Source organism: Oncorhynchus clarkii, chromosome 27, assembly GCF_045791955.1.
Source record: "Oncorhynchus clarkii lewisi isolate Uvic-CL-2024 chromosome 27, UVic_Ocla_1.0, whole genome shotgun sequence".
Lineage (NCBI taxonomy): Eukaryota > Metazoa > Chordata > Actinopteri > Salmoniformes > Salmonidae > Oncorhynchus > Oncorhynchus clarkii.
The window spans coordinates 19,298,709-19,324,082 of NC_092173.1; the positions used below are offsets into that span (position 1 = coordinate 19,298,709).

The 25,374-nt window shown below is 40.4% G+C and overlaps 1 protein-coding gene across 1 annotated transcript in view; it reads left to right on the top strand.

The window, feature by feature from the left end:
- Window positions 1-25,374, top strand: part of LOC139385871 (flotillin-2) — a 40,065-nt gene that overhangs the window by 7,214 nt on the left and 7,477 nt on the right. Inside the window, exons 3-6 of the mRNA XM_071131151.1 lie at window positions 522-612; window positions 9,015-9,138; window positions 23,127-23,245; window positions 23,699-23,812. Coding sequence (XP_070987252.1) covers window positions 522-612; window positions 9,015-9,138; window positions 23,127-23,245; window positions 23,699-23,812 — 448 coding nt within the window. The remainder of the gene's footprint in view (window positions 1-521; window positions 613-9,014; window positions 9,139-23,126; window positions 23,246-23,698; window positions 23,813-25,374) is intronic.

A 25,374-nucleotide genomic window follows, 5' to 3' on the forward strand; every position in this document is an offset into this window, starting at 1 on the left:
TCCCCTGGGTTTACATGAAAGCATGCAATGCAATGTTTTGTTTAGGTTTTCTTCAGGTTATATTTGGCAGGTTTGCTCAATAGCCAGTAACTAGTCTCTAGTCATTTTGGCCGTGTGTCAAGGAAGTGTGTGGCAATAGAGGTAATAAATCTCCAGAAACAATAAACATTCCACTATAGAAATATTCCATGGCTGAAATGTCGCCATTGTGAAACTCCTCATGTGACTTCCCAATAATATTTATTCAATGATGAGAGAAGATATTTCAGCTGAGCCTCCAAATTATCCCATATCCCACATTGTCCCATAATACTGATGCAGAGCTTTTTCTCTCCTCTGCCTGTTAACTTCAGGATTGGTGGGTCCTTGCATCCATAGCTCTATGAATTTCAGTGGTTGCATTTCTACAGCCCCATCGCATAGCTTTTTACCCAAACAGTGGGAAGAGAACGTGTTATTGTTTCAACTGCAGGTTGCCCCTTTAAGGTCTGGATTACTTAATACTGTTTTTCCTCATACAGGATTACACTGGAGATTATGACACTCCAACCTAAGTGTGAGGATGTTGAGACTGCTGAAGGGGTCGCCATCACTGTCACTGGGGTGGCACAGGTAAAAAATAAAATGCTGGAAAGAGACCAGTTACCACCATGACATGCCTCCGTCGTTTGTCTCACAAAATGTGTTGTCAGTGAAAACAATGACAAAGTATAATTTTGTCAATTGTATCGAATTGACAACATTGAATTGGAAAATACAGTTAAAGTTGGAGGTTTACATACACTTAGGTTGGAGTCATTGAAACTCGTTTTTCAACCAATGTCTTGTTAACAAAAAATAGTTTTGGCAAGTCGGTTAGGACGTCTACTTTGTGCATGACACAAGTAATTTTTCCAATAATTGTTTACAGATAGATTATTTAACTTATAATTCACTGTGTCACAATTCCAGTGGGTCAGAAGTTTACATACATGAAGTTGACTGTGTCTTTAAATAGCTTGGAAAATTCCAGAAAAGGATGTCATGGCTTTAGAAGCTTCTGATAGGATAATTGACATAATTTGAGTCAATTGGCGGTGTACCTGTGGATGAATTTCAAGGTCTATCTTCAAACTCCGTGCCTCTTTGCTTGACATTATGGGAAAATCTAAAGAAATCAGCCAAGACATCAGAAAAAAAATTGTAGGCCTCCACAAGTTTGGTTAACCCTTGGGAGCAATTTCCAAATGGCTGAAGGTACCACATTCATCTGTACAAACAATAGTATGCAAGTATAAACACTATGGGAGCACGCAGCCGTCATACCGCTCAGGAAGGAGACGCATTCTGTCTCCTAGAGATGAATGTACTTTGGTACAAAAAGTGCAAATCAATCCCAGAACAACAGCAAAGGACCTTGTGAAGATGCTGGAGGAAACAGGTACAAAAGTATCTATATCCACATTAAAACGAGTCCTGTATCGACATAACTTGAAAGGCCGTTCAGCAAGGAAGAAGCCACTGCTCCAAAACCACCATTAAAAAAGCCAGACTGAAGGATGGTAGGGGACGCCATGTGTGACTGACGTGTTCTCCGTTTGCTTCCGTGGTATTCTTAAAGTTTATGTGAATTCTGCAGCAGAACCGTATTTATTTTCAAATATTAATTTGGTGATCCCTTTCCGTAAAAACCAAGACTATTTTGCTTCCGAATGTCAGCATGTCGACCAAACATAAGGCCAAGAGCATGACTTTGAGAAAACCCGGCCTACAAGACCCGCTCTCATCACCGCCCTCCCCTGAGTCTGTGGGCCCGGGGACGCACACTTTACCCGGGGGCGCGGCTTGGCCTGGCGGCGCTGAAATGAACATTCTCCAAGCCATCAAACTACTACGCTCTGAGATAGTTGAAATGAAAACACAGGTGGTTGCTACGATTGAGGCCAGAATACAGGAGGTTTCTGATACTTTAAAAGCAGATTTAACCATCCTGCGGAACGAGACTGTGCCGGCAATTACATTACTCAAAACAACAACTGCGTCACACACTACAACGATTGCAGCACTGGAGGCCTCCGCTACTAATGTCTCCGATTTAACTACATCCCTGGAGACTGAAGTTAAACGCCTAGCTGCGGATTTGAAAAAGGTGAAGGAGAGCTGTGTGAGTTTAGAGGGATTCTCTCGCCACAATAATCTGAGACTTGTATCAATCCCAGAGTCCGCGGAAATGCATCGCGCCACGGATTTCGTTTCAGGGCTGCTGAAGGATGTTCTTGCCTTAGATGAAAAACCCCTGATTGATCGAGCCCACCGGTCGCTGCGCCCAAAGCCCCGGGATGGGGAGAGGCCCCGTGACATAATTCTTTGAGTGCACTTTTTTCATGAGAAGATGGAGATCCTCCGACGAGCCCGCAATACCTTCAAGGACAGCGCTTTTCCATTTACCAGGACTACTCCCCCACTGTTTCCAGGCAGCGCGCAGCTTTCGGACAGGCCAAACGAGTACTTCGGGACCATCCAAGTGTGAAGTATGGACTGCGATTCCCGGCCCGTTTATTGATATCTCATGAGGGTAAAGACCACACATTTGAAACTCCGGATGAGGCTATGGCTCACATTCAGCGTCACATCAAGAAGTCTTGAATATGCTCACAGTGTGGATTGTAAGTACCCCACTTGTGGTACAATTATGTTTAGATATAACAGGCTAGTCTTGTATAGTTAGTGAAACTATTCAGGCTTATTTGATGTGATCTAAGGTTTTGATTATCTAGTGTGCGTGCCTTATCTCGCTCACCTATTCAGTTTGTTTACACATTGTCTCAGTGACTCAAAATAGTTTTGGTTATTAGTTTACTGCATCCGTTTGTATTGACCCAGTAAACAGTAAATGTCTCCCGAGGCTACACGGTTTCTGGGGCCTCACTTTAATTTTAAAAGTTTTGAGCGTCATTTATGCCCAGCAAACGTTCAACGTTGCGCACACGTAGTTTTTTGGTATTAGTTGTAAACTGTCTCAGCTTCAACTAGACTACTATTATAATTACTATTATTTTGGATTGTCTAACTATGATTTCCTTACTTCAAATTAGATTTTTGGCTGAGAGCCTTTATACATTTTATTTATTTTCTCTCTCAATGCCTGTTATAAGACGGGGAATACAATTAAATACATCTACAAGTGGTGCTTTTGTCATTCCGTTTGCACAAGGGATTCGCCTTTTTTTTCTTTGAAAAAATACATACAAATCTTTATTTTTGCTGCTTGATCCACGAACAAAACGCGACTTTAAAGAGCGGGACTGTGGGTTTAGGTTTAAGACCGCACTCTCACAGACATACTGTGCGAAGAGAACATGTTCTATTTAGGCTTGTACCTCGTTTGGGGAGGTATTGTCTGGGATGGGGGGAGGGGGTGGGGGGGCAGGTTGAATTGTTCAGTTCTAATGTTGTCATTCTGTCTTTTTAGTTTTTTTTCTGTACTTTTTCCAAACATTTACCACCGTACATTATTACTCTGAGACAAGTTATTCTGGGGGTTTTGGGCGCTCATTGCTTTTCCATTCTATGCTCTAATGACAGGGTTGAATAACGGGAATGCCCAGAGGGGCCGAAATAATACGATCAAGTACATTTCTTGGAATACCAAAGGGGTTAACAACCCGGTGAAGCGTAAGAGGGTGTTGACACACTTAAAGGGTTTGAATGCAAATATTGCATTTCTACAAGAGACTCACTTGAGGACTGGTGAGCATTTTAGGATGCGTAAGGACTGGGTTGGTCAAGTGTTCCACTCAAACTTTCATAGTAAATCAAGAGGTGCTGCTATTCTGGTTGATAAAGCTACTCCCTTTGTAGCTTCTGAGGTTATTGCTGATCCTAAGGGACGATACGTCATAGTAACTGGTGAACTGTTTTCTACCCCTCTTGTTTTGGCTAGTGTTTATGCTCCCAATTGGGATGACACAAGTTTCATTTCTTCCTTTCTGTCTGCTATTCCCAATTTAGATTCTCATTTGTTGATTTTAGGGGGGGATTTCAACTGTAAAATGTCCCCAGTTCTGGACAAGTCCTCACAAACAAATACAGGCCCATCTAAATGTGCCCTACTTATTCAATCCTTTCTTCAGAAATATGCTATGTTTGAGGCCTGGCGTTTCCTACATCCTACAGATAGACAGTATTCCTTTTATTCTCATGTTCATCAAACATACTCCCGGATTGATTACTTCTTTTTGGACAAAACTTCTGCCTAACCTTCGGCAGTGTACTTACGAGAGTATTGTTATCTCTGACCATTCACCATTAGTGCTTGAACTAGAGTTTCCCCAGCGACCTCCTAGGTGTTATCAATGGCGTCTCAACCCCATTTTACTCTCAGATAAGGAGTTTGTCAATTTCATTTCTTCTGAAATTGCCTTATTCCTAGAAACTAATTCAACACCAGGTATGTCCTGCTCTACCATATGGGAGTCTCTCAAAGCATACCTACGTGGCCAAATTATTTCTTATACAGCCAACCAAAACAGAGTTCGCTCCCAGCGACTTCGGGACCTGAGCGAGTCCATAGCCACATTGGATGAGAAGTATGCTACGGATCCTTCCTCTGATCTGCATAAAGAGCGCCAACTACTCCAATCTGAATTTGATGAGCTTTCTACCAGGCAAGCTGAACAGTTACTCTTGCGAGCTCGATACAAAGTCTATGAACAAGGCGACAAGGCCAGTAAACTCCTTGCACATCAGATCCGGCTAATCCCACAAATAAGGACCCCGTCTGGTGCCACCACAGTTATACATAAAGAGATCAATGATCAATTTAAACAATTTTACTCTGCGCTATACACCTCTGAATCCCCTCCTCTGAAGACCCTTTGCTGATTGACTCCTTCTTTAATGGCTTGAATATGCCTTCAATTGATACAGACTCCCATGACTGTCTAGAAGAAGAATTTACGCTTGAGGAGATTGCAACAGCAGTGTCTGCAATGAAAAGTGGTAAATCACCGGGTCCGGACGGTTTTCCAACCGAATTTTACAGGACGTTTTCTGGTCTGCTTTGCCCATTCTTGTCCCGACTATTTGCAGAGTGCCTCAATACTTCAAAGCTGCCGCCTAGTCTTTATCAGGCTTCAATTTCATTACTACTAAAGAAAAACAAAGACCCCCTGGAATGTGGATCCTATCGCCCAATCTCGCTTTTAAACTGTGATTACAAAATCCTAGCTAAGCTTTTAGCCATCCGTATGGAAGGCTTGCTGCACCAAGTAATACACTCTGACCAGACTGGCTTTGTGAGAAATAGGCATTTATTTTTCAATATTAGGCGCCTTATGAATATACTGTACTCCCCAGCGTCGGGGGACCCGGAGGTGGTGGTCTCACTTGATGCCGAAAAAGCGTTTGACCGCGTTGAGTGGGACTACCTAACAGCTGCCCTTTATAGATTTGGCTTTGGCCCCAAATTCATTGCGTGGATAAAGATTCTTTATTTTTCCCCCATGGCTTCGGTGCGGACTAATAACTTGTCCTCTGACTATTTTCCCTTGCACCGCGGATCCAGACAGGGTTGCCCACTCTCCCCCTTGTTGTTTGCTTTGGCAATCGAGCCTCTCGCCATTGCACTACGCTCTAATGATGCCATTCAAGGCATAATCAGGGCGGGCTGGGAGCAGAAAGTCTCGCTATATGCTGACGACCTCCTTTTGTTTATCTCCAATCCCGATACCTCATTGCCACGTGCCCTATCTGTTCTTAAAAAGTTTGGATCAATCTCAGGGTACAAGCTGAATCTAGGCAAGAGTGAGCTTTTTCCTGTAAATAAGGCTGCTTTAAAGTGCTCTTTCACAAGTTCTCAGTTTAGGATTGTCCGGGATCAATTCACTTACTTGGGAGTAAAAGTGACAAGGAAATATTCAAATTTGTTTCAGGAAAACTTTGTTGCTCTAGCAGACAGATTGAAACAATCTTTTACTTTTTGGAATTCGCTACCCCTTTCTCTTATCGGAAGGATTAATGCCATTAAAATTAATGTGTTGCCCAAATTTCTATATTTATTTCAATGTTTACCCATTTTTATTCCAAAATCTTTTTTTATTTCACTGGATCAAACATTCATGCATTTTATTTGGGATGGCAAGGTACCACGGATTGGTAGAAAACATTTACAGAAGCCTAGGTCATTGGGGGGTTTAGCTCTACCAAATTTTCAGACATACTACTGGGCTGCAAATTTTAGAGCCGTTCTGTACTGGCTGCAGACTGATCCTACTGGCCCTAGACCACTCTGGGTCCAGATGGAGTCTGAATCGTGTAAACCTGCAGCACTTTCCGCTGTGCTCGTCTCTCCCAGTGTCCCTAGGCAAAAGGTGTGCCAACCCAATTGTAAAGCAGTCTCTTAAAATGTGGAATCAGTTCCGTTTAGCCTTTAGCCTCCGAGGCTTTTCTCTATCATGCCCAATCAATCAGAACATTTTATTTCCTCCATCTTTGAATGATGGGGCTTTTGGCATTTGGCACTCACTAGGCCTTTCCTCGCTAGCCCAATTATTCTTTGATGGTACATTTGCCTCTTTTTCTCAGCTGCAGGAAAAGTTCAATCTCCCCCAATCCCACTTTTTCCGCTATCTCCAGACTAGAAACTTTGTCAGGGCTAACACACCTGGATTTCCCAATAGGCCTGCGAATACAGCTATAGCGAGCATCTTGGAGCTGAACAAGCTTGATAGGGGCGCAATTTCAGATGTATATGCAATCATTCATGACTTACAGAACCCTTCTTTGGTGCCTTTAAAGACTCGATGGGAAAAGGATTTGGGGGAGGAATTTGGGGAAGACGCCTGGGAATCTGTGCTGCACAGGGTGCACTCGTCCTCTTTTAGCACTAGACACAGCCTCATTCAATTCAAGGTGGTTCACCGTATCCACTGGTCGGGGGCCAAACTTGGAAGAATATTCTCTGATTTTGATCCTACCAGTGTCAGATGTAAGGTGGAACCAGCCACACTGTTGCATATGTTTTGGGGCTGTCATAAACTGTCAGGTTTCTGGGAATTAATATTTAAATGTTTCTCTGATATATATGACACTGTTATAGATCCGTCTCCCCTTACAGCCCTTTTTGGAGTATTGCCCATGGGTACCCCCCTATCAAGAATCCAGTCGGACACTGTTGCTTATACAACTCTTTTAGCTAGACGGCTAATACTACAGAACTGGAAGATGGCAGCTCCCCCATCTTATAAATATTGGGTGAGGGATGTGTTGTGCTCTCTGAAACTAGAAAAAATTAAATTCAATTCACGTGGGAACCCCAAACTGTTTGATGAGGCTTGGGCTCCATTCCGGTCTTACTTTAAACAGTCCATCCTCTGATGGCATTCCAATTAATACTAAAATAAGTCTGTGACTTAAGTGGTCCGCAGATGCCTTGTTCATCTTGCCCAGGCAGAGACTGAAGTGTGAGCTTGTTTTTCCCAGTTATTTTTACATTTTGTTCACGCCTACATGAATAATCATTTTATTTTTTTTATTTTAAAGCATTGTAAACCTTTTTTTTTTTTTGTCCAGTGGATGGTCGGTCTGTGGCCATGACTCTCTGTGAGTGGTTGCATTTCTCCACCCTTATCCCTTGACTGTTTACAGGAACAATGGTGAGATGTTTGCCCTGTCCCTGTACTATAGATTGCCCTTTAACCTCTGTAGCCTTCTGCCCGGTGTGTTTAACTTGTCTAAAGTATGGTATCTTTAAAGCTATTTTTTTATTTGTATTTTTATTTGTATTTTTTTTTCTAGTTGAGTATATTATTTATATTGCTTTGTCTTGTCTGTGTGTGTGTGTATGTTCAAAACTTAATAAACAGAGTTAAAAAAAAAAAAAATTAAAAAGCCAGACTACGGTTTGCAACTGCACATGGGGACAAATATCGTACTTTTTGGAGAAATGTCCTCTGGTCTGATGAAACAAAAATAGAACTGTTTGGCCATAATGACCATCGTTATGTTTGGAGGAAAAAGGCGAAGGCTTGCAAGCCGAAGAACACCATCCCAACCGTGAAGCACGGGGGTGGCAGCATCATGTTGTGGGGGTGCTTTGCTGCAGGAGGGACTGGTGCACTTCACAAAATAGATGGTGTCATGAGGCAGGAAAATGTTGCTTCAATATATCCACATCATCTCAAGACATCAGTCAGGAAGTTAAAGCTTGATTGCAAATGGGTCTTCCAAATGGACAATGATCCCAAGCATACTTCCAAAGTTGTGACAAAATGGCTTAAGGACAACAAAGTCAAGGTATTAGAGTGGCCATCACAAATCCCTGACCTCAATCCTATAGAAAATGTGTGGGCAGAACTGAAAGTGTGTGCGAGCAAGGAGGCCTACAAACCTGACTCAGTTACACCAGCTCTGTCAGGAGGAATGGGCCAAAATTCACCCAATTTATTGTGGGAAGCTTGTGGAAGTCTACCTGAAATGTTTGACCCAAGTAAATTGATTTAAAGGCAATGCTACCAAATACTAATTGAGTGTATGTAAACTTCTTACCCACTGGGAATGTGATGAAAAAAATAAAAGCTGAAATAAATCATTCTCTACTATTATTTTGACATTTCACATTCTTATAATAAAGTGGTGATCTTAAGACAATACATTTTACTAGGTTTAAATTTAAGGAATTGTTAAATAAAAAAAATAAAAAAAGAGTTTAAATGTGTTTGGCTAGGGTGAATGTAAACTTCCGACTTCAACTGTATGTCTTACTTATTTATAACTCTAACTGTTATTGATTTAATATTGCATTGTGGCATACCAGTTTACCACTGCTGCAGTAGCTACTCCATGTACTGTAAGCTCTTTTTGTGTCACAGGAAAGATTCTGTTCCGAGTATGCAAAATACATTCATGTAAACCAAGGACTAAATCCTTGTGTAAACTAACTCATAGCCATAGATCAAGTTAAAGCACAGTGATTCATATTTGCGCATGCAACCTGGCCACAGTCCTTCTAACCCTTTCCTTCATCTTTTCTCCAGATCAAAGTGATGACAGATCATGATCTTTTGGCAATTGCTTGCGAACAGTTTTTGGGCAAATCCGTCCCTGAAATCAAAGGAGTGGTTTTGCAAACCTTGGAGGGACATTTACGCTCAATTCTAGGTAAGGAGAATCTTTCCAAAGTGATCTTTGTCTATTATGGGCATCTGTTGATTTCAGTTGGTTGTTTTCAGCTTTGTTCTCTGTTAGCTGATGTAAATCAGTGGCTAAACCTCATTATACAACAGATGAGTCTAATCCTGGATGTTGATTGTCTAGAATGCAGTTTTAACCCGTGTCTATTCCACAAGTGACCACTGGCTAAATGCATGACGTTGAAATGCCTATTTACTCTGTTCCATCTCACATCAGCCCAGCCATTTGATATCCACTATAAAAAAAACATCTAGACATTGTCTCCAATTTCTTTTAGACTAGCATATATTCTCAACAGTGGAGATTTGTATAAACCTTGCTGTCTGTCTCTCTGACATTTGCAACATTGTTTCAATATTGAAATTCGATCTCTAGCTGTTCCATAGTAATGAAAGTGTCAGGACGAGAATAATGGGCAGGCAGCTTTTCTCAGCCAGTCGAAATCATGAATCAACTGCCATCATTTTTATTGATATACAGGTATACAAAGAAATGTCAATAGAAAACAGGTAAAACGGGGGGAAAAGTTTAGCTAGTTTGCTGTCTTTCCAGCTTCAGTATGAAGTGATTGTGTTAGCTGTGGTGTTGGCTAGCTTCTTTGAACAGCAGTGTCCTGGCGAGAGAGCACATTTTGTATGCCAGGCGAAATCGAACATCATTAGCTCATTGTTATGGATGCATCCAAATAAATGTCACTAGAAAACAGCTTAGACAAACGGAAATGCAGCTACTTTTCTGTTATTCTGGCTGAACTGTTTGACGTGACTAAGTTAGCCATAGTTTGCTTGCTAGCAAGCAAGGTATAAGAATGTTGCCAGCCAGTATGGCATTGGAACATTTAGAACGAACGACTGGGTTGCGTCTAAAGATACAGAACAAAAATACTTGACTGGGTCACGTCTCTGGCAACCTAACTGATAGAACAAACGACCAGCCGGCTTGGGTAGCAACCTTAGATATCTGTCGGGACTATATCTTGTGGAAGGATGAAACACTGGCTCCTCGGGCATTATCGGGCATTATCACTTAAGCGTCCCACACATGTTAATTCAAAATGACACAATGACAAGGTTCCAGTTTAACAACTTTTACCCAACCGTATTAGCACAATACATGGTTTCCATTGCACTCAGGCCAGGTTCATCAACAATGAGACTCCTGCGCAGGCACACTAATAATGATAGCACTGTAATAACAGAAATATAGGGATACTTAAAACATGAACTTAACAATCTCCCACTTTTCTTTAAAGACAAAACATCAATGACATAATTAAATGTCCCAAGTATTATTTAAGTTACCCATTACAAATGGGTTGTGTGACAAAGTTTTTAATTGTATTACTCAAGCTGCCACTTTCAATTACTGATTGCCTTTTGGAGCACAAGACCGGATGCTCCCTTTTTAGTCAGACAGTCCGCAAGCTGCTCCTTTGTGGCCGACCTGGAAAACAGCTTTGAGGTGTGGAATCACAGTTGTAGCAAAGGTCTGTGAGCCACCCCAGATGAAGTCATCAATATGACAAGCAAGTACTCCAGTCACATTGCAGTCTTGATCAAGCCAACAGAAGACTGCTGGATCCACTTTACATTTTTCCACCTGTACTTAGCATTGTTGTCTTGAATTTGTTGTAGCAGTAGAGCGATGCATTTGCCAAGTCATACACACACTTTTTAAATTTCCACAGTTTTCCTTCGCGCTTAGCTTCAGGCGAGGTCGGATGTGTCCCTTAACAGCTCTGTTCCCTGCAAAAATGCAGATTTGATGTCTATGGAAGGAAGTTTCCATTTTTTCTGGCAGATCACTGTCAGCAGCAATCTGAGTGAGTGAGGAGCATGTCGGTGAATCTTTTGGGAGTTCTTCAGCAGCCAGCTCCTCAAAACCTCTAGCCACAAGATGTGCTTTTGGCACTATTCCAGTTAAGGATTATTTAAGGGTACACACCCACCTTGTTGAGACACATTTTTGGCCAATGTCTTTGACTTCCTCAAACTCTCAATTTTTCCTCCAGTTACTGAGCTCATCTAGTTTAGCTGAATCAAATGACCTTTGTTTCAAGTACATCATCATTTTGCATGTCATTCTGTTTTTCTCGATTTTTCCATTGGTTCAATAATGAGATTATCTACAAGTGACAGGTCAGCTGACCCTGTTGTACCAGAAAGTGTAGCTGGTTCAGAGTACTGCAAGTTGTACCAGTTCTGGTGTTTTCCTTTGGCTTTTCCTGCTCATCCAAGGACGGTTGCTGTATGTGGAATACCACTTTCTCTGTTCATGTATTTAACAGTTTGTCCAGTTTTCAGATTGGAACAACCATGTTGTCTTAACACATGGCTGTTGTTGAATGTTTTCCCAATTTGAACGCTCAATAGTATTACCTGTGTCATCTTTGAAGGTTTCTGCTCCATTTCCTGTTTCAGTGTCCATATCCTTGGATGCGACATCTGGTAGGCTTGTGTCTGTTAATGTGTCCTTTTTGTCATTTTCAGTAAGAGACTGATTCTCAACAACAGCCCCTCCATCTTATTGATCACTTACTTTCCGCAATCTTGAGTGATGCACCCTGACAGTGGTGCCTCCGAGCCTCACAAATATCACAACATCATCTTGGTCAATGACTACTCCCGGTCCTTTCCACTCTTGACAGTCAACTCGTTTGTAGTACCCTTTGTTTCCAGTTTTGCACTTCTCAATGGTGGGTCGAAGCTGTTTATGCAGAGCCCTGCGAATTCTCTCTGAACACTGCTTCAGTGAAAGCTTTTCTTGACGCATGTAGTGCTGAAAGGTGCTGTCCCACCTATGTACTCACACTGGTCCCTTCTAGTGCTGGTGGCTTGTCAACCAGTACAGAAGGAAGATTAGGGTTCTGCCCAACACTAGTTGCTATGGGCTGTAACTATGAACATTGTGCATTTAGTTTTTTGCCATCAAAGGCCAATCTAGGGCTGTTTTCCAGTCACATCCATTGTCTTGCTTCACTTTCAGCATAATCTCTGTTTGTTTGTCTCTCCAGAAGTCCATTGCTCCATGAACTGTATGCAGCAGTTGTCTTTACTTCCATGTGGAATTTCTGAGCCATTTCTCTTATTTCTTTATTATTGAATTCTCCTCCATTGTCACTGTACAATTTCTGGGGCGGGCCGTGCACACTTATCCAGGAATGAATGAAGTGCTTGATGATTTCACTGGGTTTCTTTGTATTCACAATGCTTCCAGCACTGAAGTGTGTGAAGTGGTTGATTATGTGAAGGTGTACCACACACTTGGTCCTAGCTCATGTAGATATACAGCCACTGTTTCATTGTACAGTCGTGGCCAAATGTTTTGAGAATGATGCAATCATTAATTTTCACAGTCTGCTGCCTCAGTTTTTATGATGGCAATTTGCATTTGCAATTTGAACTGAATCCTCAAAAAACATTTCCACTGCATTTCAGCCCTGCCACAAAAGGACCAGCTGACATGTCAGTGATTCTCTCGTTAACACAGGTGTGAGTGTTGACAAGGACAAGGCTGGAGATCACTCTCATGCTGATTAAGTTCGAATAACAGACTGGAAGCTTCAAAAGGAGGGTGGTGCTTGGAATCATTGATCTTCCTCTGTCATCCATGGTTACCTGGAAGGAAAAACGTGTCGTCATCATTGCTTTGCACAAAAAGGGCTTCGCAGGCAAGGATATTGCTGCCAGTAATATTTCACCTGAATCAACCATTTATCGGATCATCAAGAACTTCAAGGAGAGCGGTTCAATTGTTGTGAAGAAGGCTTCAGGGAGCCCAAGAAAGTCCATCTAGCTCCAGGACCGTCTCCTAAAATTGATTTAGCTGTGGTATCGGGGCACCACCAGCTTGCTCAGGAATGGCAGCAGGCTGGTGTGAGTGCATCTGCACACAGTGAGGTGAAGACTTTTGGAGGATGGCCTGGTGTCAAGAAGGGCAGCAAAGAAGCCACTTCTCTCCAGGAAAAACATCAGGGACAGACTGATATTCTGCTAAAGTTACAGGGATTGAACTGCTGAGGACTGGGGTAAAGTCATTTTCTCTGATGAATCCCCTTTCCGATTGTTTGGGGTATCTGGAAAAAAGCTTGTCCGGAGAAGACGAGGTGAGCGCTAACATCAGTCCTGTGTCATGCCAACACTAAAGCATCCTGAGACCATTCATGTGTGGGGTTGCTTCTCAGCCAAGGGAGTGGGCTCACTCACAATTTTGCCTAAGAACACATCCATGACTAAAGAATGGTACTAACACATCCTCTGAGAGCAACTTCTCCCAACCATCCAGAAACAGTTTTATGCCTTTTCCAGCATGATGGAGCACCTTGCCATAAGGCAAAAGTGATAACTAAGTGGCTCGGGGAACAAAACATAAATGTTTTGGGTCCATGGCCAGGAAACTCCCCAGACCGTAATCCCATTGAGAATTTGTGGTCAATCCTCAGGAGGCGGGTGGTCAAACAAAACCCCACAAATTCTGACAAACTCCAAGCATTGATTATGCAAGAATGGGCTGCCATCAGTCAGGATGTGGCCCAGAAGTTAATTGACAGCATGCCAGGGCGGATTCCAGAGGTCTTGAAAAAGGGTCAGCACTGCAAATATTGACTCTTTGCATCAACTTCATGGAATTTTCAATAAAAGCCTTTGACACTTATGAAATGCTTGTAATTATACTTTAGTATTCCATAGTAACATCTGACAAAAAATATCTAAAGACACTGAAGCAGCAGACGTTGTGGAAATTAATATTTGTGTCATTCTCAAAACTTTTGGCCACGACTGTACTTGGAAGCCAGTGGCAAACCAAAAGCTAGTCTGGGCTTAGCTTTGCTTTATTTCTGACATGTCTCACAACTGTTAACTATCTGCTGTAGAATGGAAATACTCTCATTATTCCCAGAACTGCTGAGTAATTTCTGACGTCTGTCAACTGTAGCATGTCCAAACTGTTTAACAATACTTTGTTTTTCCTTTGTGTTCATGTTCTCTGTGAGTGTCAGAATCACCTAGCGCTCTGTGTGACGTCTTTGTCTAAAATGTTTACACAATAGTGGCCTGAGGTAGTAAGTTCAAGGGTCACTGGTTGTTTAAACATCACTGCCTTGTAATTTTTTATGTCTAGTACAGCCTCTGCCTTCTTTAAGGAAGCTTTGCTTAATAGTAAGGGGATATCTGTAGTGACCACCTCTGTTTCAATGTGACACTTAATCTGACCAATTGTTGCTGGTATCTTAACTTTCGGTAGAATGGACGATTCTCCCATCTCCAAATTTGAAAGCTCTGTTGCTTGGTGTGTCAATCATATTGTGTACTTATTTTATATTTAGTTCACTGACATAGCTATCAAGCCATTTTGCACCACACACTGTGCGTGTACATGCAGTATCAATCACAGTAGATCCTAAGGATTCAACTATAAAGATCTCAGAAGCAGATTGGTTTGAAAACAGTGTAATGTTACACTGCTCTCTCTGTTTACCTTTTCCTCTGTTAGTTTAACTTGTTCATTTTTATGACAGTCATTAACCCAATGGTAATTGCTTTGACAAATAGCACATTTTGATCTCCTTCCATCTGTCCAGTGGATTTGTGCCGAGCAATGGCGCCCTCGTCGGGTTGTCTTGAGAACGTGACCTTTTGGCGCCTTTTCTCTGCTGACCAGTGTAATATGCTGCTTCACTCACTTGCAGTCAAAGCCAACTGTTTCTCCTTACCATCCAGACAGGCAGTATCTAGCAACTTGAAAACTAACACTGCATCTGGGAGAACCATCTCCCGGAGGGGGGGAGGCCAAGATGATGGCTTGAACAGACGCTTTTTACCGCGCTCCGCACCAAAGTTCAGAAAGATTGTGAAAAAAAAAACAAGTTTACAGTCACTACTATTACTGTTTTTATTTGTTCAAGATATATGAACTTTCCTGTGACTGGAATAAGAATTTGATAATTTATTTCAGCATGTCCATGCGAAGTCGTGACAAAAAAAGAAAGGAAGAAGCTAACTGTTCTATTGCTAATCAACAAGAGAGAAACGTGCTTATAGACAACTGCCATAACTACGCTTGCCCTATGGATAATATCATGCTGTTGAAGATGACAAATTCCCCTCTTTACCAGTTACTCTGTGCAAACCTCCACCCTCCAAAAAACCCAACATGAACTCTGACATCGTGGCTACCCTTTCCTTACTCATCAACTCCAAGGTCTGACGCCATTGAGAAAATGGTAGGCGCGAACACCATAGTTATCGAAGGCTTGAAAAAGACGAGTTAGCATGTGGTGAAATCAAAGATGTGAAAATGAGTGGCAAAAGTTGAAAAAAGTGTGGGAAAAAATAACAATGTCTACCATACTGCCCTCCAAAGCAAAAAGGCAGTAACTGCTCATTTGGTCGAAAATGAGTTAACCTCTCTAGGGTATGTGGGACGCTAGCGTCCCATCTGGCCAACATCCAGTGAGGTTGCAGAGCGCCAAATTCAATTACAGAAATGCTCATTATAAAAATTCAGAACACAAAACATATTTTACATAGGTTTAAAGATTAACTTCTTGTTAAACCAACCACAGTGTCATATTTATAAAATACTTTTCGGTGAAAGCATACCTAGCCCAGAACATACATAGCCCAGAACATAGCCCAGTTGACAAATAATTACAAACAGTAACCAGCCAAGCAGAAGCGTTACAAAACTCAGAAATAGAGATAAAATGAATCCCATACCTTTGATGATCTTCATATGGTGGCAATCAGAAGACATTCACTTATTCAATAAATGTTCCCTTTGTTCGATGAAGTCTCTTTATATCCAAAAACCTCAGTTAGCGCGTTTTCTTCAGTAATCCACAGGTTCAAACTCAGTCAAAACAGACAAAAAATCTAAATTGTATCCGTAAAGTTCATAGAAACATGTCAAACGATGTTTATATTCAATCCTCAGGTTGTTTTTTAGCCTAAATTATCTAATATTTCAACCGGACAATGACGTCGTCAATATAAAAGGTAAACAAGAAATGCACATGCGCCTGAAAAAACTCTGCGTCACGTTAGGGTCCACTCGTTCAGACTGGTCTTACTCCCTCATAAGAATACAAGCCTGAAACGATTTCTAAAGACTGTTGACATCTAGTGGGAGGCATAGGAACTGCAAATGGAGTCCTAAGTCAATGGATACTGTAATGGCATTGAATAGAAAACTACAAAACCACAAAAAAAACTACTTCCTGAATGGATTTTTCTCAGGTTTTCACCTGCTAAATCAGTTCTGTTATACTCACAGACACTGTTTTAACAGTTTTGGAAACTTTTGATTGTTTTCTATCCAAATCTACCAGTTATATGCATATCATATATTCTGGGCCCGAGTAGCAGGCCGTTTAATTTGGGCATGCTTTTCATCCAAAATTCCGAATGCTGCCCCCTACCCTAGAGAGGTTAAAGTAATTTTTGTTACGTTAAATGCATGCTTAATCATGTGGACAAGTATCCTGCCTCTATTGTGTTTTGAAGAAAATGGGGGTCATATTGGCACTAATGACAAAAAGTTACTGTGAAACCAAGGTTTTAGCTTGATTTCAACCTGCCCTTGGCTGCAGTTACTGCGTTTTAGCTTGGTATCATATCATTATATTCTGATAGTGTCATAAAGGTTCGATTGCATCACTGACTGACAGCTACAAACACAAACTTTACTAATCTAGGGATACAACACCAGGGCACAGCATTCCCGGGGGAAAATGATGGTTGAACTTGCTCTGAAATGCTGACATCCAGATACTGGTAATAACTAGCTAGCTAAGTAGATCTGAGATCAAAATAAATTAGCTAGCTAGCAAGATAAACTAGCTAACTAGCTAGCGAGCATAGATTAACAATGCTACCTGCTCTCATAAGAGGAGATCTGCAATTGATACTAACTTCAATCTATTTGCTGTATAATGAATTTATATTCTGAAATTTCATCTGATGGTTTCTTTGAATCAGTACACCATATACACTATTTCTAGCCAGTGACAGCCACCTAGCTAAAACTGACACGCCCCTTCCAAAACGTCAAAACCAACCTAGCTAGCATTAGCGTGAAGCAATAGATTTGTGCTACATGCTCCCATAAGAGATTATCAGCAGTTTATACTAGCTTCAATCTATTATACCTAGAATTAATATAATCCCTAGTTGTATTGTGACATTCCATGGGTTATTCGAATCCGTAACGTTACACCATACACACCGACAGTCAGTTGGATGTGCACCCCAGTTGGACGTGCACCCCATACTGAATTGTCAAAAGCCATGCACACTCGTTTCTGGTTTTCTTTTATATTCCAGTATTGTGTGACTGTCCCAGTCAGGAAAGTTAAAATCCCAAATTGTATCCATCACCTTTGTTGGTGGCATATGTAATTAGTACAACAAGCTTTGACATGCCAAATGTGTGCTCAATGTGTCTGCTTCAGTCCCATCATTACATGAATGCAGAAAAAACAGTTTTGCATGACTTCCACCAATCCCTGTGGTCTAGATAATAAGTATCTGTGCGGATCAAAGTTGCCACGTGAGGGTGCATTAGGACAGCACAACCACGTCAATACTAGGTTTTATTCCTGTCAATGTCCATCCATGCAATTTTTTTGTATTTGTAAATACAAATGGGAGCAGATATGAAATTAATAGATGAACTGAGGTATGACAGTGAATTTATTCTAATGTTTGCAAAAAAAAAAAAATATATTGGAGAGAAGAGGACATGGATCTTCCACATGGTGGTACAGCAATCTAAGAAAAATATCACTGTTGGTGCTGACAGTCGACGCTGCAGGTCGTTTCTGTACCATCTTCCAAACCAAAGTGTTTTCTTTTTACATTGGGCTACCACCCCAAAAATGACTGTCACAATGATGGGCAAGTCCATCACCACCAAACTGATTCCACCAAAGGATCAGAGGGGAAAGAAGGCTTCAGCGAGCAAATTGAACATGAACGTAACAGCACTGGAGAGGGAGAGAGATGTCAAGCATGCAGTGTATTGGGTGGATAACTGTACTTCTCAAAACAAAAACTGGTGCCTCCTAACATCACTGGGGAGTGTTGTCATTGCTGACTCAACTTTGATGCAGGACATCACCCTCAAGTTCTTCGAGCCAGGACACACCTTCATGGAACAGGAAATGAAAGCTCGACCCAGGGGTGTTGTGTACGACTTCAGGGACTTCCTCTATGTGGTCGCTACTTCCAATTTAGGCAAGGTGGAGGTGGTCGAAATGAAAAAGGAAAACATCCTGTCATGGAAAGCTGGCAATTCCATCGTCAAGCTGAAGAAGGCAGCAGCACCAAAGCTGGAAGAGATGGCTGAGATCCAGTTGAGGTGTGGATCCAGGAGCCTCTTCTACAAAGTCTCCCATGAAGAAAAGGACTTCGGAGCTTGACTTCATCATGAAGAAAGTCACTAGAGACACCCTCGACACTACGTACACATAGAGTCCAAGAAGATGGACATAATCACCAAAATGTGTCCTCTGATGCCTGCAAATCGAAGGCAGTTCTGGAATGCCTTGGCTGTGAACAGCATTGATGAGGAGTGATATGGAAGAGCACTGAAGAAGTTTTACTTAAAATGCTGAAGTTACATTTCATTTTTATCAATTGAAGCTAAATGTAATTTGGGTCCTATTATGAACATGTAAATATGTTTACAATGTATTCTTAAAGCTGTTATTTATTCATTCAAAAGTGTCATTTGAAAAAATAAATATATATTTTTTTATTAGCAAACTCATGGTCATTTTTTATAATTTGTATTACCCTACATCATACTTCTATCATGTTCCATCATTATATATTAAAAGACAGGTAATCATTTCATGTAATTCAAACAATTGCAATGCTGCTTTTCACATTTATTCTTATAACAAGACATGGGCTACTTGTCAAACACGGTATGTAATGTGACTGATGCAGAACCTACATCTCTAAGTAAATGTAACTGGTATCTTAGTGGAAGACACAAAGGATGCAGTTTCAACTCTGTTACACTGTCAGTAATTACACTGCTCTTGTATTAATAGCATAAATGAGAAGTATAGTAAACTTTCAAATGAAAATGGCAGATCTGGCTCTTTGCTTAGGTATTACCCTGCAATTTATAACGTATCATGCCAAGGAAGAAGGCAGTAACTGCCGTTTAAGGGTCAGGGTCAACATTAATAAAAAATGTACTCATAGTAAGGCAACAGATCATTACATCTCCAATAATCACCCTAGAATTCATTTGGCTGGACAATTTTAAAAAACTTTGAAGACATTTTTCTCAGTTCCGCTCTATGAGCTGTTACTGCCTTATTGCTTGGGAGGGCAGCATAGACGTCTCACTGATCTGGAACAATACACAAGAAGATGGAACCTGAGACTACGGCGTGCCAGAGGTGGAGAATGAGGATGTGCGAGGAGAGGCTATCCGCATCTGCCAAGAAGTTATGCCTGCAGAGAAAAATAAAGTTGGTGATACCACCGATGTTGTGCATCGCCTCGGCAAGAAGCAACAGCAAAACGATTCAAGACCGAGGGGTATCATCATCCTCTTCACTGCCAGATTCTACAGGGATGCTGTCTGGAAAGCTGTTAGGAAAAACACCTTCCTTCAGAGCCATGGTATGCGTTTCGCCGAACATCTCAGCCCGGAGGACATAGAAAGAAGGAACAAATTGTGGCCAACGATCAAGAAAGCACGAAATTAGGGAAATGCTGCTTACTTCATCGGAGGACGAGGCTTCATCAACGGTTCAGAAATCCATATTCCTCCCTAAAATCTCACCAGAAGGAACAGACTGATGGTTTTGACCATGGTATTCTCATTTATCTTGTATTGTTTAACTTTACCTAACAAGCATCAGGTGACTATTTTTCGGAATACTCAGTTACTTCAATTTATTAGTTTGTTCTTGTATGACCAGAAGGCCTATTTTGTTTACAAACTTACGAAGAAGACTGAAAGTTGTATTTATTATTTATGTATACAGTAACTAAGATACTGTTTTAAAGGGCATACAGGTCTGCTCTGACTTTACACAGTTATTGTTCTATTTAGTTATTAATACTTATTTCCAAGTGAAAAAGGTCTTAGGAACATGTATATGTAAAACATTTTTTATTCAATTGTTTTATGATCAGTTTTCATATTCACTTAAAATAGTAGGTACCCTTTTTTTATTTATTTTATTTTATTATTTTGTATTTTATTTCTCAGAATAGTTCCTGATTACACTAAAGAGGGTTTTTAGTCTCTTCGAACCCTTGGTTTGGTCTTGAACATAATTTTCAGTTGAGTTGAATTTCAAAAGCCGGATAACATCTAGCTCAGAGTTTATGGAATAAGCTATTTTCACTTTAAGTTTACTTAAATGGTGCATATCTCGGTTCCTTATCCCTTACGTTCACTGCGCCTACATTTTTGACTCATCTTACTACAGTTTATACTTGTATATACTCTTTGTTTTGTCTTTGTCTATAGTTTCTCTTAATGCTAGATGGTTATGAAACAATGTGAAGCAAAAGGCCTTATTTTTATTTGCTAAAAAATTGCGAACAGATTTTTGCTTTTTTCAAGAGTCACTCGAGTCACTCAATTTCTGCTGATGCCAACTTTTGAAAATCACAGAGGGGGCAACGATATTTGGCTTTCCCATGGATCTGAACGCTCTGCTGGTGTCACTACAATGAAAAATAACTTTGGTAATATTCTACACCCGGAATGTGACCCCTTTGGTCACTTTATTTGTCTTGTGATCAGTTTTGACATTATGCTCATTACTGTAAACTTCTACGGGTACAACACCAAACATGAGAATGATGAGTTGCTTGAATCTATAGAGTAACATATACTTCATTGGTCATCTAAATTTCCAAATTCGTTATTATTGATAGGAGGATACCTTAACATTTCTATAGATAATTAAACTGATAGATGGCCCCCAGGTAGGCCAACCAATCAGAATTTGGGTTTAATGCTTTTTATGGAAACGTTTCATCTTACTGATATATGGGGAGAGAGGTTTCTGGCCGATAGATCATTCACTTGGAGTAACAAAACAGGTTCCAGACAACCCAGAATAGATTTTTGGCTTATATCCAAATGTATTGATAGTGAGTGGGTTACTACAAATATTTGTACTACTCCCCTCACAGACCATAGGACCATTTACATTGATATCAAAATATTTACCCCTGATACTAACCTTGGTAGAGCATCCTACTGGAAGCTAAATAGCTCATTATTAAATAATGATATAGTTAAGTTTGAGGTTAAAGATCCGCTTTCACACTTTTGGGAAAGGGCTTGTGGAGAAAATTCTTATTGCAAGAACTGGGAGCTCTTTAAATTTGAGGTGTCCAAATACCTTAGAAAATATGGTAGTAATCTTGCTAAGACCAGAAGAGTTGAGGAGGAAAAGGTGATCATTAAGATATCTTCCCTTTCTTAGAGGTCCCCAGCCAGCCTCTGGGGGAGGAGAAGATGGAACTGATTGAGTTACAAAATAAACTGGATAATATATACAGATTAAAAGCAGAAGGAGCCTTTATTAGATCTAGGGAAAATGGATTGAGGAGGGAGAACAGAATTCATCCCATTTCTTTAGACTTGAGAAATTTCACTCTACAAATAACACTATCCATACATTAAACATTGATGGTGGTATTACAGATGACCAAAAATGAATCTCTAAATACTGTAGCAATGTTTACAGAAAATTGTATAGCTCTATGTACTGTCAGGAATCGACAGATATGTTTTTTGACTAACTGAATAATGTTCATTCAGTGACATAGATTATACAGTATGTCACTATCAGTGACATATAATCTAAACAGTGTGATGAACCCATCAAAATTGAAGAGATTATAGAGTCTACAGAACAATAAATCACCAGGTGTTGATGGAATTACATCAGAATTTTACAAATGATTTTCTGAACAAGTAGCTCCCTTCCTATTTGATAGTCTTTTTTAGAGAGTATTAAAAATAATGTTCTCCCCCCTACAATGAGTCAGGGGTTAATAACACTGATACCTACGCCTAAAAAAGAAGTGCTGCTCATCGATAACTGGCGTCCAATTTGTCTTCTTAATAATGACTATAAGATATTAGCCTTACTACTTGCAGTCTGGCTTTATGAGGAACAGACATATTTCTAACAATGTCAGACTAGTATTAGACATACTTGACTACTCAGACCTGTTTTAACACCAATCATAGTCATAGTATCTCAAACTGTTTGACTTGAAAAAATACAAAACATATATTTTTTTAAAGGGCCATTTGGGAGCCAAAAGAGCCAGCTCTTTTTGGTGAGCTGAGCCGAGCCGAACGAGCCAGCTCACTGAAAAGAGCCGGAATGCCCGTCACTAGTAAATGATATCTGAATGTTGTAGTGTGCCCTTGGTTTTCTGTAAATTAAAAAACAAAAAACAAAGGGTGCCATCCAGTTTGCTTAATTTAAGGAATTTTAAATGATTTATACTTTTACTTTTGATATTTAAGTATATTTTAAACCAAATACTTAGACTTTTACTCAAGTAAAATTTTACTGGGTGACTTTTACTTGTCATTTTCGATTAAGGTATCTTTACTTTTACTCAAGTATGGCAGTTGGGTACTTTTTCCACCATTGGTAACTTCTAAAACCACAAACATGAAATCCAAGAATATATAGACTGCACTATTGAAAAGTAAACATTATGTGTTCTGTATTATGAGATTTTTATCATGTTTTACTATATGATGATGACGACTTTATAGATCTGTGCTTTTAACAATGCATTTTGTCTTTGTAAATACCCATGCATTTCAGTGATTATTTGACAACCATGTGGGATAGCTTTAATAAAGTAGTCAGTAAGTGAAGTGGGTCTATATCCAGTGTTGTAGAGACACTGACGGGCTCTGCTGCTCTCCCCTCTCCACAGGCACACTGACAGTGGAGCAAATCTACCAGGACAGGGACAAGTTTGCCCAGCTGGTAAGGGAGGTGGCAGCTCCCGACGTGGGCAGGATGGGCATCGAGATCCTCAGCTTCACTATCAAGGTGAGTCTGTTGGGGGTGCCATGAAGAGTGGAGGGTAAAGGCAGTTAAACACACCTTTTTTATATTTTGAATGTTGTTGTTTTTGTCTTTTCTGTGTTTATCGTGTGACTTTAAAAAAATATATATTTTCCATTCCATGGTATTGGTGCTTGTTTTCCTATGGAATTTAATGGATGATGTTGATTGGGAGGCGACTCCAATTAACTAGTCTTCACCGTTGTTGATTATGATTGATTGTGGACTGGTAGTAGTTCTAATAGCTGTGAATTAGCCTAGACTGTCACAGTTCCCATCAATGAGATCCACTTTTAATTATCAGCTCTTCACTGCAAGGGCTACAATCAATTAGATGTTATCACATGTTGTTGGACATTTTATTGACATTTTTGTTCCCTCAAGTGTCTCAGGTTGTGTGTTGTAATCTGAGCTTGTGTGTGTGTGGGTGTGTTGTAGGATGTCTATGATAAACTGGACTACCTGAGCTCCCTGGGGAAAACTCAGACAGCAGCAGTTCAGAGGGATGCAGACATCGGTGTGGCAGAGGCAGAAAGGGATGCTGGGATAAGAGTAAGATTCAATGAACTTGATTAATTCCAGAGGGCGGTGTAATGAGTGTGTGCTGGTGGCTGGGAAGTCAGGCACAGGAGTGTGAACTTGGTATAAATGGAGCAGTTTAATAAATGCTAAAAAACTCAGAAAACCAATATATACAAAAATAATATAAAAAGGGTACAAAACCCGTCACACACCAGAACATGACTTGCACAAAACATACAACAAATAATCACCAACAAAGACATGAGGGGAAACAGAGGGTTAAATACACAACATGTAATTGATGGGATTGAAACCAGGTGTTTTCTTTTATTTAACCTTTATTTAACCAGGAAGGGCTCATTGAGATTAAAATCTATTTTTCAAGAGCGCCCTGGCCAAGATAGGCAGCACCAAGTCATTACAAAAGAATTACAGACAGACATCATGAAGAACTACAAGTAATCTAGTAAAAACCATTGAATTCACAAGAGTATAAAACAGCAAATTAAAAACATTGACAGGTCAGGGAATCAGCCTCAAAATCCTTCATCAGTGATTTAAAAACACCAATCGGGTCAAGTTCTTCCAGTTTAAAAGTATTTTGTAAGGTGTTCCAAGACGATGGGCAGAGAACTTAAAAGCCCTTTTACCAAATTCAGTTCGGACATTTGGAACACTTAGCAGGATAAAGTCCAGTGAACGAAGAGAGTACCCACCACATTTCTGAACAATAAAAATGCACAAATAAAAAGGTAATAAACCCAAAATGGCTTTGTGAAAAGTATACCAGTGACTGAGCCTACGAGTGACTAGAGAAGGCCAGCCAACCCTGGTATACAAAGTGCAGTGGTGCGTAAGGGTTTTGCAGTTTAAAATAAATCTCAAAGTGCCATGGTAAAGAGTGTCAATTGATCTCAAACACTGAGCGGAAGCAGTCATATATAAAATATCCAGTAAAGGCATACATGTAGCTGATACTAGCCTCCTTCTGGCTTCAAAAGAAAAACAGGCCTTATTCCTAAAATAAAATCCCAATTTCAGCTTCAATTTTTTTGTAAGTTGTTGAATATGCAATTTAAAAGAGGCCGTCATCAATTAAAATTCCAAGATATTTATATGAGGTTACAACCTCAATCTCCTTGCCCTGACAGGTAGTAGTAATAGGTGAAAGGTTGAGGTCTATTTCTTGCATTAGAAAACACCATTAGTTTAGTTTTGTCAGTATTGAGGATAAAGCTTCACATACAAGGTATGTTGAACAGTATAAAAATCAGTTTGCATGTTCTGGAAAGCTTTTGTAAGAGACGAGGCACAACAGTAAATAACGTGTGATGGAAGACAAGACAAAACCAATGAAAAATGGATCAGCAATGTCTAGAAGGTCGGTGACGTCGACCGCCGAACACCACCCGAACAAGGAGAGGGACCAACTTCGGCGGAAGTTGTGACAGGCAGTTATTTCTGGGGCTCTGTTTGTCTGTATTAATATACATACTTTTCATTTGAGAGGTTTGTATGCTCATTTTATTAATTTCCCCTTTTCCTCTCACCCTCTCTCTCATGTATATTATTCTCTCTCACTCTCTCGTCAG